Source organism: Abrus precatorius, unplaced genomic scaffold (genome assembly GCF_003935025.1).
Source record: "Abrus precatorius isolate BTA unplaced genomic scaffold, Abrus_2018 Scaffold10, whole genome shotgun sequence".
Taxonomy (NCBI): Eukaryota; Viridiplantae; Streptophyta; class Magnoliopsida; order Fabales; family Fabaceae; genus Abrus; species Abrus precatorius.
The window spans coordinates 8,526,468-8,549,815 of record NW_020874292.1 but is presented as its reverse complement, the minus strand read 5'-3'; the positions used below and the strand labels follow the sequence as shown (position 1 = coordinate 8,549,815).

Sequence of the window (23,348 nt, the reverse complement as noted above, 5' to 3'; positions counted from 1 at the left end):
ATTTATTTGAAAAGGGGAAATTAAATACAGATAGATCATGAACCTGTATATTCAATTTTAATTATACATTTACACATTTCCCTCGGCTACTTTATGAACATGTTATATTATGAATTTATATATATAGTCTGTCTTTAAATTTAATTTAGTAGGAATATTAGTAACACATGCTCTAATATGCAATATCATTACTTTTATAATTTTTCATAAATTTTAATTGATAACTGATTATTTTTCTATCACTTCTCTATTTCTTATAGTTTGATATTATTTATGCTTAAGTTATTATATTTTAACTTATGAGTAATTGTAGTTCCTTTAATTTTAATTATTTATATTTATTCTTCATAATTTTTTGTAATTATTTAAATTAATCACCCCATCTAAAATTGTATTTAATGAATAATAAAAATATAATAAAGATAAAATATATCATTAATTTGTATACATTTCTAAAAAAATATAAAATAATTAAATAAAAAAGTTTTTATTATATTTTATACATGTTATTTATTATTTTTATTTAAATATTTTATATATTTTTCTTCAATAACTTATATAAATCAATAATATATTACACCTATATTATATTTTTATTAATTTTTGGATAAAATTTTAAAGTAAGAGATGTAATTTAAATTATTAAAAATTAAGAAAACTAAATATAAGTAGTTAAAAGTAGTTTGACGTGAGATTAAGATAAAAGTAGTTTGATTTTAAGGTTGAATTAATCCATGTAAATGATTTCAAATGGATTAAATTTAATTTTACATGATCCTAAATCATGCTCACCCTTAATTATCTTACTTACAATGGGATTTTCTATATAGGAATGTCGCAACCGGGCGGTCACAACAGTACGGCGAAAAACATTTTTTTAAAAAGTATCAGAGGAGTCCCCACCAAAGTTTATTTTAAGAAAAACCTTGGAAAAACTTAAATATAATACGATCTTTGAAACCAAAAATGAGTTTGGGAGTCATTTACGTGTAGGGAAGGTATTAGCACCCTACAACGTCCGTTTAAAAACGGTTACCTAAAATTAATTGTGCAAATTCATTCTAATTTTGAAAAATATTTATTTAGCCCCTAAACATTAATTATTTTATTTTAGAAGAAGAAATATTATTTATTGAAATATTATTTGGGTTATTTTAAAAATTATTTTGACTTGACGGGTTCGGTTCCCGCTCCTACGTATCCCCGGGTGCAATGGGGAACTCAAAGCCACGTAGTTCTATCTAAAAATTATGAAATTAGTTGATTATAATTAAGTTTATTAAAAGAAAAATTTATTTTAAAATTAAAATCATTTTCGTAAAATTATAATGTTTAGGATACAAGATAATACAGTTATACATGTACCCTACGAGAAAACAATACAGAAAATGAAGAAAGATCACACAACTATATTGCAAATCGTTAAAATATCTATATTCGTAAATCAAGTATTTGAATTTGAATTTTGATTATGATCAATGCTGAAAGAGAATTAAAGATAGCGTAAGCTATACGTTAATCTCTTATAATTTTTGGATAATCGAAGGCAATGTAAATCACACATCGACGTTATAAAAGATTATATCATATAATAAAAATGGGGAAATGATTTATTATTTAATTTGTTAAAATTAGAAATATGATTCAAGAAATTTTAAAATATGAAATTAATTTCATTTAATGAAATGAATAAATAAATTTCAATTGATTAAAAAAATATTTAATAATAATAATAAAAATTAAAACTTTGTTTGATAAATTTATGTTATATAAAATCTAAGGTAACTTGGTACACGTAGGTTCTAACAATTTACGGTGTATAAAGGTAGAGTCACTACACATTAGCATTATAAATTATTTTATTAATAAAACAATTTAGATTTAAATTAGTTGATTGATTCGTAAGTAAGTTAGTAATTAGAAGGAAAATATACTTTGATTTATTATTAAAGTGGTTAACTAATTAATTTAAGATAATACATGATAAATTAATATTGCATAAAGTCTTGGTAACGTAGGCACACATAGACTTTATCAATTTATAATACATGACGATAGAGAAGCTATACGTTAGTATTATAAATTGATGCAATTATATTATTATTTAAATTATTGATTATACAACAAAAAGATAAAAATAAGAAACATAAGTCATTCATCAAAACAAATAGAAACAAGACATGTATATCAAATTACATTCTAAATCTACACAAAATAACAAAGAAGAATAATGGTACAATAATAATGAATAAATAATGAAATAGATATTAAAAAAAATCCAAGAATTATAAAAAGTAATTTGCTGTATTTATTTTTTATTTAATTTTTTTATGAAGAGAAACACCTTTTACAAGTGGAAATAAAAATCAAATAAAATATTAAAATAAATGCTAATATTATAAAAGTAACGTAAAATAAAGTAAATTGAATTTAAAGGTATATATATAAAAAAAAGATAATAGACTAATTTTACTGAAATAAGTTAAAACAAAAATAATAATCAAAACAAAAATATATATATGTATATAAAAAATAAGCTAAAAAAAAAACCTAAAATGATTTGTTTTTTTTTTTAAAGTGTGAGCTATCGAGCCCAAAACCCAAATAAATAAAAAGCAATAACATATTTAACATAATATAATGATGAATAAAAAAAAAAAGCGCTGAATATTGCATTGGAATTCAATTTTGAATAGTGCAGTGGTACAAGCACTCATTCCTCTCGACATTCAATGCGTCGAGAGGTCCTTTCAACTTTATTTTAATTATAATATATATAAAAGATAACCATGGGATATGAAACGTTATGAAGCGGTTCGGGATGAATAGCTTTATGTTTGTATCATTTAGTTCCTATTCCTAAGTTCATTTTTATAAGAGTCTACCAGAGTTTCGACTAGAGCAAGATAACTTTCGTATGCAAAGCAAAAAGAAAGGAGAAAAGAAGGAGAAAAATACCTTAAATACAGTTAGCAAACGTTCCCGATCTAAACCAAAATGAAGAGAATGAGGTTAATGGTTGGTCTCTTCTTTTATCCCTTTCTTCTTCTTGGATTATTTTCAAGAGTTTGTTGTTTCCTCTCTTAAAATTTTTTCTCTCTCTCTCTCTCAAAATTTTTTGCTTTCTTCCTCCGAAAAAAAATCCCCCTCACCGCATCTCTTGCTTGAGATTTTATATTGGGTTCATTTATGGTTTTTACAAAATGCCAAAAATCTGAGTTTTTTTCTTTTTTATGCTTAAATCAGTTTTTGATGCTGGGTATGAGCCTGCATACTGCAGATTTCTGTTTCTGTGAGCTAAACTTGTTTTTTCCAAAAGTTTCCATTTTTCTGTAAAACAATTTTATTTTATTTTTTAAATTTTTTTAAAAAAATTTTTTGAGGTAATCCTGGGAGATAAAAGAAAAAGGTATTCACAAGGAAGATGTTGGACTAATATAAGTTATTATTTGAGAGAAGAATTTGGTGTGACACAACTTGCCTTCGACAATGAAAAATGTGGTGGTAGAGGCATGCTGACAATTTCTTCTTTCTCATCCGATGCCATTGCAATGTCGCTTAAGGAGGCATTCAAGGGAAAAAAAATTCCAATACATAAATATTATTATTTTTAATTAAATATATCTTTTAAAAATTTAAGCCTTAACTTATTTACTAAATATTACGGTAGAGGGAACACAAATTAAATTGTAGACTTTGATAAGCCTTTTTATTTTTCCTGGGCCACAATGCATAATAGGCCCTATCAATATTTCAATTTTGGAATGATAAACAGATTGGGCCATTATCAGGCTTTACCTAACCGGTACAGAGCTTAATTGAGTTAAAGTCTTAAAGACCAAATATAAAAGATAGTATGTTGAAAAAAAAAAACTACTTTTTCTTTAGTTGATCAGAACAAAAGATACCAGTATTTAAAAAATAATATCAAGCAAGTATTTTTAACATTTTTAAAAACATGACCAATCATAAAAAAATATATTAAAGAATATATGTTTTAAAAATCCATTATTGATATTTTTTTTTTGTAAAAAAATCGTAGTTATTTATTGTCTTTTCTGTGCTTTTTATAACTTATCTTTAAGGAAAATGTTTTACGGATAGCCACGAAGATGTTCACAGCCAAAAAGAGAAAAAAAATGTAATTGGTGATATAATGCAATTGAATGATAGAAATAAAAAGACACAAAAAATGTAAAATAAGTAATAATAGTGTTTAAATAATTATGATTCATAATTGTATCTTTAAACATGCAGCTGGGCAATGGTTATTGTCTATTTTTCATCTTGAAATACCAAACGCATTTTATTTTCAAAATAAAATCCTTGGAATAGTCTATCATCAGAGTATATGGATCTCCTGGAGTCAAGTATTCACCCAGTTATAAATCTATTTTATTTTAATAAAATTAATTAATGTAAAAAATGAGCCATTGGATGATGAATGCAGGAAAAATGAGAAGATCATGGTCCGTCGTCAGAAGGTTCCGAAAAACTGAGTTAGTGGAAGCACCATGCATGTTCCTAACAGAGTTGTTAATATTCTCATGTGGTTTAATTATGAATTTCGTTTTAACAAATTTTAAGTGGAATTTTTTAAGTATTCTTTTTCAATTAAAATGTTATTGTTTAAAATTATCAGCCACTAGGATGAAATTTTAATTTTAATTTTAATTAAAAAATAGCAAACAAAATCTAAAAGATTCTAATTTTGTCTTTTTCCGTTTTTTGGTCCTTTTATTCATTTCGTTTCCCAATGAGCTCTCTTTTTAATTTAAAAAAACGTGGAACCTTGTTCCAATGTCGCAATCATCTTTAGTTATATATTTCATTGACATTCATCCCTTAGGCAGAAAATCAAAGTCAAATAAATGTTTAAAAGCTACTTGTTTCGTTTCAGGATTGATTGCATGTTGATTAGTTCGGTTCATTGACAACTTCAATAAGGTTAGTCATGAGGTTTGGTTGAGATGTCATTCATGTGAGACGAGAAAAGTTACCATAGTCATAAGGTGGGATTAATATATCCAACTTTCAAACATGGCATGCAGATTCAGTAAATCACAACTTTCGGAGATAGAAAAAGAATATAAGATGATTTTTTATTTTTGATTAATATCTCTTCATTTCATTAATTTTTAAAAATTTAACTCTTGAGACATGCCTTACCTTGCCGATACTGATTGTGTTTTTCAGTTCGGAATTAAAATGTTACTCTTTCTGGAGTGACGCATGAGAGAGAGAGACCGTTTCAGCATTTCTCGCATGACCATGTCCTCTAACATGTATTGGAGTCCGATGTGGTCCCTGAGTCTCTTGACTATTGCTCGAAGCTCCTACGTTGACTGTTGGAGTAAGAATGATTGCAATGCAGGGTAACTCTGTAGAAGGCAGCAGCCGGTAATGTTCTTTCCTAGTAGATCCATCCATCATCTAGAAGCCTAAATCGTATCTAATTAGGTTTTCTTAAGTTACTCACATATATATTAAAAGAGTATTCGCTTTAATTATATTCTTCTGACTCAAAAATTATAGTTGAATAAAACAAATTCTACTATTTTAATTATATTTATAAAATTTATATTAATACAAAGTATTTACTGTGAAATTTACACATTGTAAAATTATATTGAAATTTTGTATCTCTCTTAATATATATTAAGTAGTGGATTATTTATTATTTAAAAGTAAAAATGAATATAAAATTTCAATAAGACTACATAAGAAAATCTATTCTCCTCCCTCTTTCTCCTCTAAGGAAAATAACTTCAAGCTTGATACACGACTTTTGATGGCGAAACTAATACAGAGAAATAACGGTCAAGAAGTAATGCAAAAAAAATTAAAGGGAGAAGATGTCTTCTTTACTTGGCCATTCGTTGATTTATATAAAAGTTGTATTGATGACGTATTGAAGCGAGAATCACTAACACTGATATTGTTCAGATGATCCACAAATGACTCTTTTTACTGATTCATTTATTAAGTATTAAACATTTCTGAGAACAACCTGAGTCTTAATGATAAACGTAGGAACTAAAAATGCCTTTAATGTTCGTTGCTTATTAGCTTTTTTTTTTTAAAATCTTAAATTGTTCAAAAAAATTATACACATATTACAACAGTTTCTTCCGTAAAAAAAGTTAGACCCAAAAAGTTTCTTCCATAAAAAATGATATATAACAATAAAAGTGAATGCTAATTAGTTCACATTTGTTCAAAATTTAATAGAATAAAAATCTCACAAATTACACGGGTATATACGAGTGAGTTGTGCATAAACAATACACAAAAATAGTCTTGCGCACAATATGACGAGGATGTTATTTACCAAAGGCAAAGAATCTCGGGTAACCTTGATTTAATAGAAGAGAAATAAAGGGTATATATTCGTGAACCTATTTAACACCTTGAAGTCTTACGCAAAACGTGTAGGCTACATTAGATGTATTATGTATGCGTTATAAATGCAAGAGTCAAAGGGTGCTGCTTCCCATTTTGCCGTCAAAACGAGACTTTTCCACGAGCCTTAAAGTTGCAGTGCAGCCTATTGTATCATACAATGCTTGTAAATGATTAGATGACCCCGTAAAGGGACCAGTCAGAGAAGATCTAAGAGATGTAACATATGCAGTACTGTGCTATAATATTCGATAAATAATATTTCACATATTACAAAGTTATATTTCATTTTATAATGTTACTTAATTATTTATAAATGTACATATAATTCAAATATTTCAAAAATAATTTAGCTTCTTTTTATTATATTTGGGTTTTTTATAGATTTTTTTTTGCAGTCAGCAAAGGGTCTCTTTGATGAGAAATTATTATATAAAATGAGCAACTTACCCTCAAATTATTTTCGCTTTTTTAGAGTATTCTTCCCTTATAAAGGGGAGAGAATAATTTCCTAAAATACAATCAAATGCTAAACCAAAAACACCTTCTTTAATTTCAAAGATTATTTTATACACAAAATTTAAAATTGAACTTAAAATCACATGTTTAGTTTAGGAGATTTAAGCCACTTTCACATGAATCAGAATATATTAATGAATTGCACAATTATACAATCAATCTGTTGAATTAAGTTTAAAATTTTATTTAATAATTTTTTTATTGTATACCTTCGTTAAAAATATTACTTCTAGACTACCTTTAATTTTTCCTGTTTGAATAAGATATTTCGCAACGCCACCCAGCGTCAATTTAAACGAAGATTATAATTAAATGTACCCCCAAATAATTAACTATTATGCGTGAGAAACCATAACTACACATTTTAGCCAAAATAAACGCCGTGTTACATTGACTGAAGTATGTTCTAAATAACGTGAATCGAGTCCTATTTTGCCATAATTCAAATTGACGTTCATCTTATTAAAAAAATCAATATTTATACATACACGCAAGTATTCATTTTCTAAAATTCTGAAACTTGATTTGGAAGAAAACGTTTCCTGAGTTTATATTTAAATTGGTAAATATTAATTAGAGGACGCTCGGTTGCCTTTGGTACTATAAAAGAAAACTACTTTAATTCATTGATCATCCTGAGGAAGAGACTATTTGTTTATTAAGGAGTGAAAAGAGACTATTTATATATTTTGTCTACGTAATAATAAACGTATGTAATACCTGAACTTAATAATTTAAAAAATTCATTTTGTTTGTTTCGTTGTTGTTTCAAGTTCCAATTACCAATAAGAGAACATTATGACTTAATTTGGACGCAGTATACAAATAGAAGTTCAGACGAAATCAAACAGGTAAGGAAGAAAAGTGGATCCCACTCGAAGGTGACTCACTCCATTTGCCACCAAGTTCCTCCACAAATTAAACCTCGTGACTCTATCCTCCCGTAGCAAACAATTAATCAAGCATGCAAAAATCAGAAAATACAGAAAAAATGAAATAATAAAAACCATAAATTAATAAAATAAAAGAACTATGTGATAATGCTTAATATAATATATAAGCTTGTACAAAATAAAATAATGTAACTAATCGCTAAATATTATTTGACTAATCATATGACACAGGCATGTATATAGAACTAATCAATTCTGTTAAAAGAAAATAATTACTATTGTAAAACGTGCAATAAGTTTCGTATAAAATACTAACAAATAACTATACGCAAAGTAACCTGAAATGAAAAAGGCACATAATATCCACAAAACGAGAATTTCTAGTTGAAGAAAAACGATGGTGTACTTGGAGTCTTAAAACTCCCAATGAATGATACATAATACAAACCACACATAGCACATATGCCATTTTCAACTAGTCAACACTTATCCACTTGCATATATCAGGACTCCGCAAGAGCACCTTACTTGCCCATAACCCACGTCACCACAAGGTACAATGACATCATGAGGGAGCAGGACCCTTTCCAACTCTACACAGACGCGTTCAGACAACCATAACATCACGAAACCGGCCGTAGGTATGAAAACCTCATAAAAAATATTTACCTAAGAAGAAGCCAAATTTAACCCAAAAATGTATATTTTTTTCATTAAATAATTCCCTTTCATCATTGACCAGATCTCTTTATATGTTTAATGTCAGCCCTTATATTCCCAAGTTTAAATTAGAATAACTATGCTTGTCCACTCATCATCATCATCATCATCCTCCTCCTCCTTCACTCTTCACCCTTTCTCCTCAAATCACAACAACATGGAATTCCCAGACATTCCCACAGGAAGATCACCAAGAAGAGAACTCCAAGGGCCACGTCCCACTCCACTGAGAATACACAAAGACTCTCACAAGATCAAGAAACCACCGTTGGCACCACAACCCTCCCAACCCCAACCTCCACCGCGCCAACCCATCATAATCTACACCGTTTCTCCAAAGATAATCCACACCACACCAAGTGACTTCATGAACCTCGTTCAACGCCTAACTGGCTCCTCCTCAACGTCGTCGGAACCTCCGTCCAATACCAACGACCCTTTCAACTCCGGCGACGGAATGGTATCTCCGGCGGCTCGTTATGCCACCATAGAGAAAGCCATGTCCCCTATGGGAAAGAAACAGCTTCTCCCAAGTGGTGATATAATAAGCGATGTGGAAGGGATAGAGATTATGGGTCATGGCGTTGAAAGACAACAAAGTATGTTTCAAGGGATTTTGTCTCCAGGACCCGCTTCACTCTCTCCCATTCCTTCCAATTTTTTCTCTCCTCCTTCTTCTGATCCATCCATGGTTAGCTTCCTTCATGATTTGAGTCCTGTGCTTCACAGTACCAGAAATTTTATGGAGGGTGGTTTCGTCATGCCTAGCCCTTCCAATTTCAACTTTCTTTCGCCTCATACTCCCTCTATAGACTTATTCAACTACTTCTTAGATTAATAATTTCTTGCCTTTTATTGTTCAATTTAGTTACATTATAGTGTTAATTTCAATCATACAGAAGAAGGATATACTTGAATCCGAATTAGGGTATGGTTTGATTACTTTGTTGAGTTGTTGTGTAGTTTCGGAGGATGTTAAGAAAAAAGGGGCAAAGTGGAAATTGGTTTGTTGCTCTTTCGGTGGTTAGTACTTAGCTGGAATTTGGAAACTTCGTAATTGGATTTATTTTTGGGCCATTTATGCTCATATTTGTTATGACCTTAACCGTTGACCTCATTCTTTGTCATGTATTGTACATTGCATTTTGTTAGTTGAGACATCGGCACTAATTATATTAAATTCCATTCTTTCTTTGTATGATCGGAATCACATGTTTACTTTCTGATAAGCTTCGATCATCGCAAGCATCTACCACGCTTTTTCTTTTTCAGCACTTAGCTATATATTTATTTATTTTGACATAAATGGCCGGCCTAGTTAGGTGCTTCATTAATGCATGTTATGCAATTACTTGGGATTGATAATGTGGGGTGACTGCAGAGGTGTTAAGCCCTCAAAACAAATAAGTAAACCAAAATTCAAAATTCAAAATTCATTAGGAAAAAATAACGTGCTTTTTAATATTTTTTTTGTATCCTCTTATCTGATAAGGGAAAAATTAATCTCTGTCAGATGCTAAATCGAATATTCCTTCCAATTTTTTCCCCCATACACATGAATCTCAAATCAAGCTCAAAACCATATATTTAAAATATCTAAACACCCTCTCTACTTAAGTCATGTTGTTAACGAAATATGTTATATGATTAATAATCGGCACTGCGAGTCATCTTACAAAGATAAAGATAACAGATCTCATGGTAATATTTGTAAAAGAAAATTACTTTTATCTCTCTATAAAAGAACGATCATGTCACCGCAAGAAAGAATCCCGCCTCAAATTGATATAATTAATTGTACGAGTAACATATTAAATTAGTCATTAAGATCATAAAAATGTTATATTTGTATTCAAAATTATTAAGCATAGTCATTTTAGTCTTTATTTTTTGTTATCTTAAAATTAAAATGACCGTCATCTGGTAACTATTAAGAACTAAAATGATCAATATTTAATATTTAAAAACTAAAATGCATTTTTGATAATTTTAAAAAGTAAATTGATTGTTACATTCATATTTTTAAAGGTTGCTTTCCAGTTCTATTCTTAATTAGATTGTTCGAACACAGTTATATCTGACTTAAAGTAGCAGTATATCAATTAACAACATAAATGACAGTTTAAATAAGAATTATAAAACACATATAAAGTGGTCAAATTATTAGTTTTGTTGGTCTACCTATGCTAACATTACATCTTATTAACTTATCATAATTTCATTTGTATATGAAATTAATATATATCATTGATGTATCGTGTTGTTAGTATTATTTATTATACATATTGTTAGCATAAAATAAAATTTATACTAACAGTTTAATTTCTGTTAGAATAAAACTAATGTTAATGATGAAACATTAAACAACTAACCATTATTATACGGAATATTTATAATAATATATATGTATAAAACGAAATCTTATATCAGGAATGACAAAGATAAATAATATGACAATAAAATAAAATTTTAATGTAAACTTAATTAGTTCCTTGAAATTATTAATCTCATCAATTATACAATAAAGAATGATAATTTTTGTTAATGTAGATTTAAAATTTGAAATAAAATTATTAGTTTGTTTCTATTATAAATAAAAGAATTCATATGATTACAAAACCAGGCAATGAGAAAATAATTCAGATATCAAATATTTTATAATTTTTTATATGTAAAAACATATGTTAATTCAATATTTTAAAAAAAAATTGACTAAAGAACACTTCCCAGTATCGGTCTCTTAAATTTGGAAGACATCCGATTGGAAATATGTTGTATTCAACTTTAAGAATTTAGGGTTTGTTTGTTTCTCATTTTTTAAAATATTTTATTTTTTAAAAACAAACAACATTAATATTTTGATTTTTTTTTTAAAGTGAGCTCAATTTATTTTCAATTTTTTTTGAAAAATTCAGAATATTTGAATTTTTTTTATTTATCATGATGCCTCATTTTCTATTCTCTATCCCTTTTAAAACTTAGTTTTGAAAATTATTCTTCAGAAAAAGAAAATCACAATCAAACACATACTTAATCATAAAAAATCCGTATTGAAATTTTATATAGGTTTTAAATGGCCATATGGTCTTAAAGAGTTTCTTTATAGCAAAAGCAAAACAACAACAACCATGCACTTAACAATTCAAAATCATTGAAATTAATAAAAACGAAAATGACAGAAACGTCTGAAGAAAAAAAGGTTGCCTATGTGGTGTTCATGCATATAATTATTATTACAGATATGTCAACAATCATTTGTGCCTATGAATATTTTTCATTTTTGCCCGAGCCCCCTAATCGATCATATATTTGCATAGACATTATTATAAACTATAAATAACTTGTTTTTAAAGTAGTTAAACTTCAAATAGTATTTAGTTTTCACACTGGCTTTTAGGATCTGACTTTATAAGGAAAAAAAATCAAATCATTTTTACTCACTCAGCTTCTAGAAATACAAGTGACTAGCACTTCCAAGCAGGAAAAATACATGTCTTCTTCCTTTCTCCATACGAGACGTACATTCATCCACTAGCTATATTTCGACCCGCAAAGTCAAAAGTTAAACACAAAACTCAACCAAAGTTTGTTTATATCTGCGTATTTTATAATTAATTAATTGCAGCAAGATATGGGAGCAGTTAGAGATTAAAAAAAAAAAAAAAAGCAGGTTTAGGAAGTAATTAAACACAAGCCATCAAAGATGAAACTGGCATTATAATATGGCTATAATGCTCAAAAGAAGAAATAATTGAAAGTAGATGTGGGATTTTGGTTGGCTTCAATTAGAAACAGGCTGGACCAGTGCGTCCCAAAACTTTGTATATATATATATATATATATATATATATCAACCTAACACACGAAGACCTCAAATATTTGTTTGTTTTGAATTGCACATTTTGAAACTCCTCACTTCTTTTTTCGTTTCGTTGATGTTGAATCATCCATTGCGATAGAATGGCAGCAAAGTGACAGTAGGATTTGGATTCTAGTTCCTTGCATGCAAAGTTTCAAAATATTAATATAAATAAAATACAACAAGATAAATGACACTTGCTTAGATTTATCTTCATATTACACACTCTTCAGTCTTCAGTACAAACTCAAATGTCAAACCATTTTTAAAAGTTACAATATGTAGTATCCACAAAAAACTAATGTTGTTTACCAAAACAAAATGTTTATGCAGATTTTTTTACCAAAAGACTTACCTAGTTGATTGATATTTGAAATGAACGCGGCACTGGGTGTATGAGTAAAGTTCGTAATAACTAGCTAGCCAGTATGATAGATAAATAAAGGGAATAATAATCAGAAGGGAAATATTCGTTATATGTTATGCGTAAAATATGGATAATCTTTCTACAACCGACAAAAGATAGCAAGCTAAAATAGTTAGAATATGTTTGGGAGACAATTTTTAAACAAAACATAGCAGGCTAAAACAGTGAGAGTATATTTGGGAGAAAATTTTTAGAGAATAAGAAGAGGATGTAAGAGGATGTAATGTTTTCTAATTTTGTATTTTACTTATGATGATAAATGTATAATTAATATATTAATTTGTATTTTTATTTTGAAGTTAATTAGGGATGATTTTTCTCTCTTTTGTTAGAAAATTAAGAATGATAGTTATATGGTTAATTTTGACGTTAACTGAGGTTTAAAGTCAAAACATTACTCGTGATCATTGGCCTTTCCTGCAAAGTCAATGAGCTTGGAGCTCAGAGCATTGACAAGATTGGAACAATCTTATAATTGTTTCGAGACCAAAGCGAAACTCCAATATGAAGTGACATTTCAATGTGAAGCAATTTCAAAGGTCAAGAAAATATTTCACAAAAATAGAGATTTGGGATAAAATGATTTCAGAATGAAACATACTAGATGGATTTGGCAAAGTGATTTCAAATTCATAAGCCACTGAGTAGCTGCAAAGTCATTGAAAGAAATTAGGAATTTAGAGTGTAGTTCTCTTGAGAGAGTGGGGAGAGTCAAAAGTAAAGTTGAAGAAGGTGAAAATGATGGTAGGCTTAAAAAATTAGGCCCAAAATAAGTAGTTACATAGAGCTATGTATAAAGCATTGAAATTTACTCACGATTAACCCAAAACCTTTGTGAATGAAAATAATTTCTGGTCAGCTGATGTAATCGTGTGCACACACACATATATATATAGGACAAGTCACGAGCTTAAATTACAAGTGCTTCCATCCATGCATGTCGAATCAACGTTAATTGTTGTGAAGCAGGCTGGATTCCCCCTTTAAACCTGAAGTCTGCTACGTAAGTTTTTGGATAGACTAAAAAGGTCCTTGGTTGAAATCTTCCTACAAGTCATGTGATGATATATATCGATTCATTCGATTGTGATTAGTGAACATCATTGGTTCCTTTGAAACTTAACAGGGACAGTGCTACTAAGGAAAACCTCCCAAATGATGATCGATGATTGTGCTTGTTTCATAGTGAAGAGGTATGGGTTTTAAAGAATTGATGATGGTCTAGCATTCGGAATATATGCAAGTTAGAACAGGGAATGTGATTACTTTAAGCTTATCTTCTAGATATCTACCGTGAGATTAGTTTGTTTTGACATTTTTCAGTTGAAGTTGCGAGAAATCAGTGTTAAACATGCTAGAAAATCTCTCTGAAGTGTAGTGTTGAAAACTGATTGGGAGGTCAGTTTGAACCACATCTCTCCTGAAGCAACTTGGATATCATCTCTTTCCACAAACACACCTATGACTGTATTATTATTATTATATCCTATGTGTTTTGGGTGTCGGCCATTTATTATCATACGTTTCTTGTTTTAATTTCCACCCCCCCAAAAAGCATTTCTTAAAACAACACAACGTTCTTATTATATCAACGTTTTTGTTACTCTTTCCTAAGCTAAAAAGAGACAATGGCCAGTTGAAACAATAGCCAAACTAATTATCAATTAAGCCAAAAACGATCATTCAATTCAAAATAAAATATTTAACGTTGTGAGTGTATGTGTTTTTTTCTAATGCTTTAAGGGACAGAGGTTGTAGAGGGTTTTTGTTTTTTCTTAGCATTTCTACAAATACTTTTTAACCTTGAAAGATGCCCTAACTATGATGATATAAGTCTTAAGACACGCCCTAATTTTAGCGAGTTTTCGAGACTCAATTCACATAATTTTTTTTTGGTAAAAAAGACAATTTATTCTTATCATCATTTTTTTATTAGAAATCCTTAATTTTTATTTTCCACTAATTATAAAATTTCACTAATCAAATCAATTATGTTGTTTTTAATATTTTTATACTAAAAACTTTTCATAACATCAAATTTCAAAATACAAAACTTCAATTTTCTCTTATTCAAATCATAATATCATAGTCTATAAATTCTTTTAAATTATTTCATATCTCAAATCCATCATGAAATCTTAAATATTTAGATTAAAAAAATAGTAATTTGAGAAATTTTCACTATAAACAAATTGGCAGAACCAAATTTTACTTAATTAACTTTAAAAAATTAAAAGATTTAAATCATATATAACTTAAACTAGAAAAATCAAAATTATAATTAAATAAATATGATTTCAATTATTATTTAATTATATTTTAAAATGATCCTATTATACTTAATATTAATTGAAGAAATATAAATAATGATTAAAATAATTAAAGAAATTAAATTATTCTTTCATTAGATAATTAATTAAAGAAAAATAATAATATATAAACAATTTAATTTGACACGAAGGCTTACAAAATATATTTAACAATAAATTCATGATTATATGAAAATGAAAGTGTGTATATCTCATTTTAAAATACAATTAGTATAATTAATAGTATGAAGATAGATTCTATGCAATAAAAATTGTAAATAAAATAAAATAAAAATATATGAGTTCAATTTTAATATATTATAAATATAAATTTTTATGAAATTAGTTAATTAAAATAAAAATAAATATAAATATAACTCATAATTAATTACAATAAAAATTATTCATCATGTATATGATTTTTTTGGTTCACAACCATATATATGATTGAATGACTATTTTAATTAAATTCTTTAAATATTGATATCATTCCTTATATTTCACTTTCAACATTCAAACATATTGATATACGTTTACAAGAAAATGGGGATAATTTGGCTAGGAAAATGAAATCAAGATCTGAAATGTATCAAAATTAATGCCCTATTTTGATTGATATTTGATAGGGTGGAAAATATAGTTTCCTTGAAAAGAGAAGACAGGAGACAGAAGCAAAGGAGAAACAAAGGGGCAAAGGGGGTGCACAGCTGGTCACTGACTGTGTTGACCAGCACCAAGTACCAACCACCACCTCTCTCTCTCTCTCTCTCTCTCTGCATCAGCACATCATCATCGTTCATTTCAATCATAGGATTACGTTGAATTGAATTGGAATTTAGAAATGCAGAGCAAGGGATCCAGTCAGAGACTTTCAAGCATGGCTAATCGATCCCGCATTCCTTCACTCCTCATCTCCATGTTCGCTACTTTCGCTTCCATCTACGTCGCTGGAAGGTTCTTCCTCTACTTTCAATTTCATTGCTGTTTCGCTTAATTTAATTTAATTTAATTTCATTGTCCTCAATTTTCCTCCTCAGGTTATGGCAGGACGCAGAGAATCGCGTTTATCTCATCAAGGAACTCGATAGAATCACCGGCCAGGTCAGTTACTACTGCTCACTCTTCATCTATCCGTAATCCTTCAATTTTATTTTATTTTTTTTCACTGCAATTTCGATTACGGCGTTATCGCTTTAGTTTGCGTAAGGACGGATCAACGTTATCGTTGCAGCGTTTTAAATTACTGATTCAGCTGAATGGAGTGAAGGATCTAATTTCTGTGCGAGAATGCGTTTTCGTGATTTTTTTTTTTATTGCGTTTGAATTTCAACTGATATTATCTATTTTCTGAATTTGAGCACTGGTTGATCGTGTGTGTTACTGTTAAGGATCAACCGATCAAGGATTCACACTGTAGTAAATCAACTGTGGGGTGCTATGTTATTTAGTTTGACACACACATTAGATGGACACGCGGCTCTACTTTTTATTATTCTGGCTAACTTAACTTCAAGGTTTTCATTCTAGGGACAATCTGCTATATCAGTGGATGATACTTTGAAGATCATAGCCTGCAGGTGAATTAAATTTACTAAAGTGTACTCTTTAAAAAATAGTTGCAATATTTTTTTTATTGTTATTTGATTTTTATTAATGATATGCTTTGGTGTTCGAAAGTTTTTTAAGGCCGTGCTTTTTAATTATGTGATTGTTTAGGGAACAACATAAGAAGCTTGATGCCCTTGAGACGGAACTTGCTGCAGCTAGACAGGAGGGTTTTGTTTCAAAGCCCTTGATAGAGACTAATGGGACTTACTCTAAGAGAAGGCCGTTGGTAGTGATAGGAATACTGACAAAGTTTGGCCGCCAGAAGAATAGAGATGCAATTCGCAAGGCATGGATGGGAAGTGGTAATTATATTCTTCACTTTCTCTCCTTCAGTGACATAAGTCAGTAACATTGTTAAGAACTCTACCATGCCCATTACTATGTCTAACTTGAGTCTTGAGTATACACTTGTCTAAATAGGTTCTTTTCAAAATGAATGACATTGCAGTAAATATAAAACTTGATGTAAGGAATTTAAGTGCAATCTGAACTCTACACAGTACACACTAATATTACCACTTTGTCATGAGCTGATATGACTGAGTTCAAAAACAGAAAAATATGGCATTTTTTAATCCAGTGCTGCACAGAACCTGTTGATAATGAGTTAAGGTACAGATAAAGCGACTAGAGGAACTCTCCACTTTTATTTTCCTACCTCCCAGGAGAATGATCTACTCTTTACTTTGATGATGTATTTTAATTTCTTTAATATCTTGTATTGATCTAGGCTCATAAGAAAAATCTATAATGCAACTCTGTTTTATAGTATATCACATGTAATAATTTAGTTCTTTGATTCTGAACATAGTTATTTCTAGCGATCATGAAATATTATTGCTTGGGTAGTTTGTTAGCAGCTTTCTTCTCTAAGATTGTGGTACAGATGAGATTTTAATTTTAAAGAACTATCTCTATAGGTGCAGCATTGAAGAAAATTGAAGATGGAAAGGGCATCATTGTTCGATTTGTTATTGGTAGAAGGTTTAAATTCCAACTTTTAGACTTGTTTGGGTTGGGGTGGAGTTCAATTGGAACCATTTCTTATAAATGACATATACCTTTGCAGTGCCAATCGCGGGGACAGTCTGGATAAAGACATTGATCGTGAGAATAGGCTGACTAATGACTTCTTAATTCTTGTATGTTTAATTAATTTAAGGATTTTATCTCTTCATGTGCTTAGAAGTTTTCTATTTTATTAGAACAGCTAATTTTGCTGGATATTCTAGGTATGTCATTTGGCATTCGCTTTTCTGTGAAAATCTAAGTGAAATTTCTCATACTTATTTGGAAATGGAACTTCCAGAGTATAATTTTCATATTAGATAATTTAGATTTCTATAATGTTTCTGCCCAAGCAAACATTATAAATGTTTGAATAGGAGAAAATTTCACCACTGAGAATTCTATCACAACCAATTTGTCACCAGCTTCAACTGCTCAGAAAGTTAGACCAATCTGTTACTGACAAACCTTTGTTTCAATAACTGCTGTATTTTTTACGTAGTTATTTCACTGAGCATTTTATTATTTTATTCTTCTGTTTCCAATGTTTAATATCACTTATCACTTGTATTAAAACATAGAAGCCCCAAATACAGGTCTATATTTGAGTTGACACCAATATTGAATTGACATCAACTCTTGTGTGATCCTATACTCTCAATGTTTTTTTGCAAACAGTAGTTTAGATGAGCAAGTACATATATAAGATTAAAGTAATAAATTGGCACTTATAGATGGTTAACATGGTTGATGCTCATAACATATGTTTCAAGTATAAGTTAGTTAGCTCATCACCTTCAAAACTTATGCTGACAGGATAATCATGTGGAAACAAATAATGGATTCCCAAAGAAGGCTAAATTGTTCTTTGCTCATGCTGCAGACGAATGGGATGCTGAGTTTTATGCTAAAGTCAATGATGATGTTTATGTAAATATTGGTTAGTTTTTCTTTGACTAGATGAGGTGATAATTGTTAATAGTGCATTTTGTGTAATATTTCGATTCAACATTATTGTAATATGCTCCTTTTATCTCTTAATTGAACTCCACAGATAAATAATTCTATGCATTACAGAACTCCATTGGTACAGATAGGAATATGATTATATGCCTTGAGTTTCCTGCCAGCATAAAGTGGTGCTTATTAAAGTTTTAATGAATTATTAATAATTTACCTCCATCTTCCTCTCCTCGATCATTCCCTGGCATATCTTTCTGGCCCTTCCATCAAGTCTAATCTTTCCTGACATTTTTCCTCCTCTGCATCTTGATTTGGATTTGCGGGTAGGGTTATTCGTTCTTTAATCTGGGTATGCCTCTCTTTATTTTTATTCTTTAGTTACTTAGGTTGATTTGATTTTGCTTTTTTATTTCCGTCTTTTGTTGAAGAGGAAAAAAAAATAGCTTCTGCTGAAAAACTTCAAAGAAAGCGATATCATAGAATCACTTTTTTTTGCCATAAGTTCTTCATACCCATGTGAAATTGCAATTTGCAGATTGCATAGGCGCTCTTTTATGCTGTTGTAGAAAATTTGAATGATGGCTTTATAAGCTCATATCTTTAAACCAGTTTTGATAATCTTGTTTGAAAAATTATCAATTTTTGGATGGAAGAAACAGAAGGTTTTTTCTTTTTCCTTTGTAGTCATGGTCTTTCCTTTTCTGGTTTTCTTAATCTGCAAATACACGTGTACATTCTTTCTTATATGGTTCTTTGTGATATATGTCAAGTGAATGCTTGCCTAGATTTAATAGCTACATGACAGAAATCCATGATGAATTCTAAAACATTCAAACTTCATTTTACTTGGTGTTTAGTTGCATGTTGCATGTCTCAAAGTTTAACATTTGAGCACAGATCAAGAGCTATAGGCAAAGCAATAGTTGCAATGGTACAGATGCACTGGAAACTGCGCATAGTTTTTCTGGAAAAGAACATTAAATCAGTTGGTTTATGAGGATACACAGGGATGGTTTGAAGGTTTCTAAAATTAATAAGAAAAATATAACATTAAAAGTAACTTTTTTATTAAACAATATTCTTTAATTGCTTTGAATTAAAAATTATGTAATTATTTTTAAATTTTTTTTTTAACATGTACAAAAATCACTTTTCTTATCTAAATATATTTCTTTTAAGAATGAATTCTTAGATATATTCTCATACTCTTAATGAAAAGTTAGCATTCTTCCTTCTAAATATATAACATTTTATTGTGTGCTTCTTTCCCCCTATTTAGTTAATTTCCAGAGTTGTTTCACATTTTTAGATGTATGTATGTCTTACAACTTGTTTGATACTGCATAGATGCCTTGGGAGCTACACTTGCAACTCATTTGGACAAACCTCGCATTTACATGGGATGCATGAAATCAGGCGAAGTTTTTTCTGAACTGTGAGCCCCTTATGTTACTCAAAATGTTATGTGCTTTACAGAGAATATATTATATGATTCTCATACTGGTGGCTATGAAATATGACAGGAACCATAAATGGTATGAACCAGAGTGGTGGAAATTTGGTGACAAAAAATCGTAAGCCAAGCAACCAGCTATTTCGTATAGTTGAACAATTGCATTACTTTTACTACATGTCAAACTCATATAAATTAGTCATATTTGAGACCATATTGACCATTTTTTAATAGCTGCAAGTGGATCTTTGGTCAAACTAAGGTTTTTTGCACGGTATTCTGCAATTCTCAGTTTGTCAATCCCATAAGTGAAAACTGCAATACAGTTTTTACTTTTGCAATCTTTTCTGGAGAAGCCTATTGTGTGTCATGAAAATACTTTGTAGTGCCAAAATAAGAAGTCCCTGCAAAATATAGCTTGATTGCATCATTATTGTCATGTGCTAGTTGAGGATCAAAACCAAGCAGAGCTGGAAACCAAGTTGAATATTTCATGTATCTAGCGTTTTGGTGCACAATTTGGAAAGTGTTACCTAGTATCATCAATATTTTTCTTCATGTTATCTCCTTGTAACGGTGATCAAATTTTCTGTTCAACAGATATTTTCGTCATGCATCAGGAGAGATGTATGTCATATCACGAGCTTTAGCTAAATTCATATCAATAAACAGGTCAGATACACTCTCAGTTGCCCCTATACTGTTAGCTGCTGTGGTTTATTCATCAGTCTTAAATCTGTTGAGTTGGCAGATCTATTCTTCGTACCTATGCTCATGATGACGTGAGTGCTGGATCCTGGTTTATTGGGCTTGATGTGAAGCATGTTGATGAGGCAAAGTTTTGTTGTTCGTCTTGGTCGACAGGTCTCCCCCTCTCTCCATTTGTGTGTGTTGCATGTGCACGTGCTAATTTAAAGTTCAAGTTCATGGCATTAGTTTGGGCTGACTTAAAATCTCTAAAAATTATGTGTTAAATTTCGTTTGCAACTTCAGGGTGATACAACATGATTTTATTTTTCAGGAGCTATTTGTGCCGGTGTTTGAGTTTATTCCAGTGCATTCTTGTGAGAAGACTGCCAACGTAATACACAGGAGACACCAAATGTTAGAAGGTTTGCTTCCTAAGATCTTTTTTATTTCTATTGGAAGCGGATTGATTCCTACAGATGTCTGTTAAACAGTTGCTTCTAGTTCTAAATTTGAAATTCATTGAGTAATATGTTCCATTAGCTTGTGAAACACCAGTTGGCAAATTGGGCGGTTACCAAAGGCATGCAACGTCATAAAGCACAAATAAAAACTCAGTTTTCCACCTATAAGTTGTTTTATGTATCATTCTATGTTTCTTTCATTCATTCCATGACCGTAGGGGAAGATGACTCTTTGTAGAAGAACTTCCAAAATGTACTAATGAAAAATGTTTATAGGAGAGATATGGTGGCTGACCATCTCTTTTGTAGTAAAGGGATCTTTGCTTTTGTACATGGCAGAGACACGGAATTTTAAGCAATGGTTTTATGTTTTATTATACAAGTTAACAACATATTATTAGAAACTTACAACTTTATTAATACAATTTGGTTAGCCAATATTTGTGTCATGTGATAAATCGCAATAAATCGTTAATGACTTGCAATTCACGAGTGAAGTAATGCAATTCTAAACCTCTCAATATCACATAATTTATAGGTTAAAATTATACATTTAGTTTCTATAGTTAACACACATCTACAACTTAGTCTCAATACTTAAAAGCAATATTATAGTCTCTAAAAAAGGTTTTTTTTTTACATTTTGGTCCTTATAGTTAACGTTTTAGGTTATGTTATTATAACGACGTTAATAATGAAAGAGATTAAATTATAATAAAGTATGTAGATAGGAATTAAAATATTTGTTGTTTTAAGTATAATAATTAATATATAAGTTTTTTTAAGTATAGAAACTAAAACGTAAATTTTTTTTTAAGTACATAGACTAATTCATAAACATGTCAAATACAGAAATTAAATATGTATTTTAACTATTTATAGTTTTAAAAGAATTATACAATTTGAACTTAAGTATTTTAATTAAGTATTTATATAACTTTTGTAGGGATCAATCATTTAATTAAACTTATTTTTTATATGATTTATCAATTTCTATAATATTTTAAAAAAATACTTTTTTCATATAAAAATAAAATATTTATTATATTTAAAATGTGAAATTTACACTATTACTCAAGTTTAGAAGATCAATTTTATTATATGAATGAATTTATAAAATTTTTATCATTATATATTTTTGCTTTTTTATCTATCAATTAGATTTTATACTAAACTCAAAAAGGCTAATATGTTTAAATATTTTTTTAACTGTAATAAGTTTTTTTTTTGTCATATATTAATTATTCTTAGTATTTTATTAATTATAATTATTATTATTTATTTATGATTTAAGATCATAAATAATATTTGATTTAAATATGAGTTTTCAGTATTTTTAAAATTCATGATTCTCTTATTTGATGACTCATTTTTAATTTTTTATAAACAAATTCACTAAAAAAAATTATTTAAAATATACTTTTAATTTTTATAGTTAATATTTGTTTATGAATTAGTTCCTACACTTTAAAAAGTTTATATTTTAATTTTTATATAAATACTTTAATACGTTTTAGTCCCTATCATTATAATATCATAACGACATGAACCAAAACGTAACAAAATGTGCGTGTAGAGATTGAAACGTAACTTTTTTAAGCATAAAAATTTATTTTTATACAAATATTAATTATAGAAACTAAATATATAATTTAACTTAATTTATAATATAGCCAAGCAATATATTTAGGTGACTATTATCAGAATTATAAAAGTAAATATTATATTTCATTATCACTTTTATTTTAAAACGAGTAAATTTCAATTTTTTAAAATTTTAGAAAATGTTGGTACTATTTTATTTTTAAAAAAAATATATTAATATTTTAAATTATAAACATACCTTATTTTTATTTTCAAAGAGTTGTATAGACTATTAATTCTTTAAAATGTTTACTGTTTCATATATAAATTTGAAAATAGAATACAACAATTGACAGTTTTATAACTAAATAAAAAAAACATGTTCTAAAACTTTAAAAAAAAAAAAAACGTTTTTTAGTTGTTTTTGTTTAGATGGTCCATTTTCAAAATGA

General features: G+C 28.9%; 2 protein-coding genes across 9 annotated transcripts; both read left to right on the top strand.

The window, feature by feature from the left end:
* The first annotated feature begins 8,599 nt into the window (after positions 1 to 8,599).
* On the top strand, positions 8,600 to 9,724 carry LOC113853145 (protein MKS1-like). Its single transcript, XM_027483619.1, has one exon. It carries the CDS (start codon positions 8,614 to 8,616, stop codon positions 9,370 to 9,372), a length of 759 nt encoding a protein of 252 aa, XP_027339420.1. The 5' UTR covers positions 8,600 to 8,613; the 3' UTR covers positions 9,373 to 9,724.
* Positions 9,725 to 15,765: 6,041 nt separating this feature from the next.
* LOC113871664 (hydroxyproline O-galactosyltransferase HPGT1-like) lies at positions 15,766 to 21,746 on the top strand. Of its 8 annotated transcripts, none has more exons than XR_003505812.1 (13): positions 15,766 to 16,083; positions 16,167 to 16,230; positions 16,657 to 16,706; positions 16,846 to 17,039; positions 17,664 to 17,721; positions 17,807 to 17,879; positions 18,562 to 18,685; positions 20,056 to 20,143; positions 20,232 to 20,282; positions 20,762 to 20,833; positions 20,913 to 21,025; positions 21,183 to 21,273; positions 21,407 to 21,733. XR_003505812.1 is itself a non-coding variant. In XM_027508788.1 (12 exons), exons 1-12 carry the CDS (start codon positions 15,971 to 15,973, stop codon positions 21,203 to 21,205), a joined length of 1,023 nt encoding a protein of 340 aa, XP_027364589.1. In that variant the 5' UTR covers positions 15,766 to 15,970; the 3' UTR covers positions 21,206 to 21,746. The 8 variants fall into 8 exon arrangements, 4 of the variants coding, with proteins under 4 accessions (XP_027364589.1, XP_027364578.1, XP_027364597.1 ...); XR_003505810.1 differs by having other exon boundaries at positions 17,658 to 17,721; positions 21,407 to 21,654; XR_003505811.1 differs by having other exon boundaries at positions 17,658 to 17,721; positions 21,392 to 21,654.
* Positions 21,747 to 23,348: the final 1,602 nt, after the last annotated feature.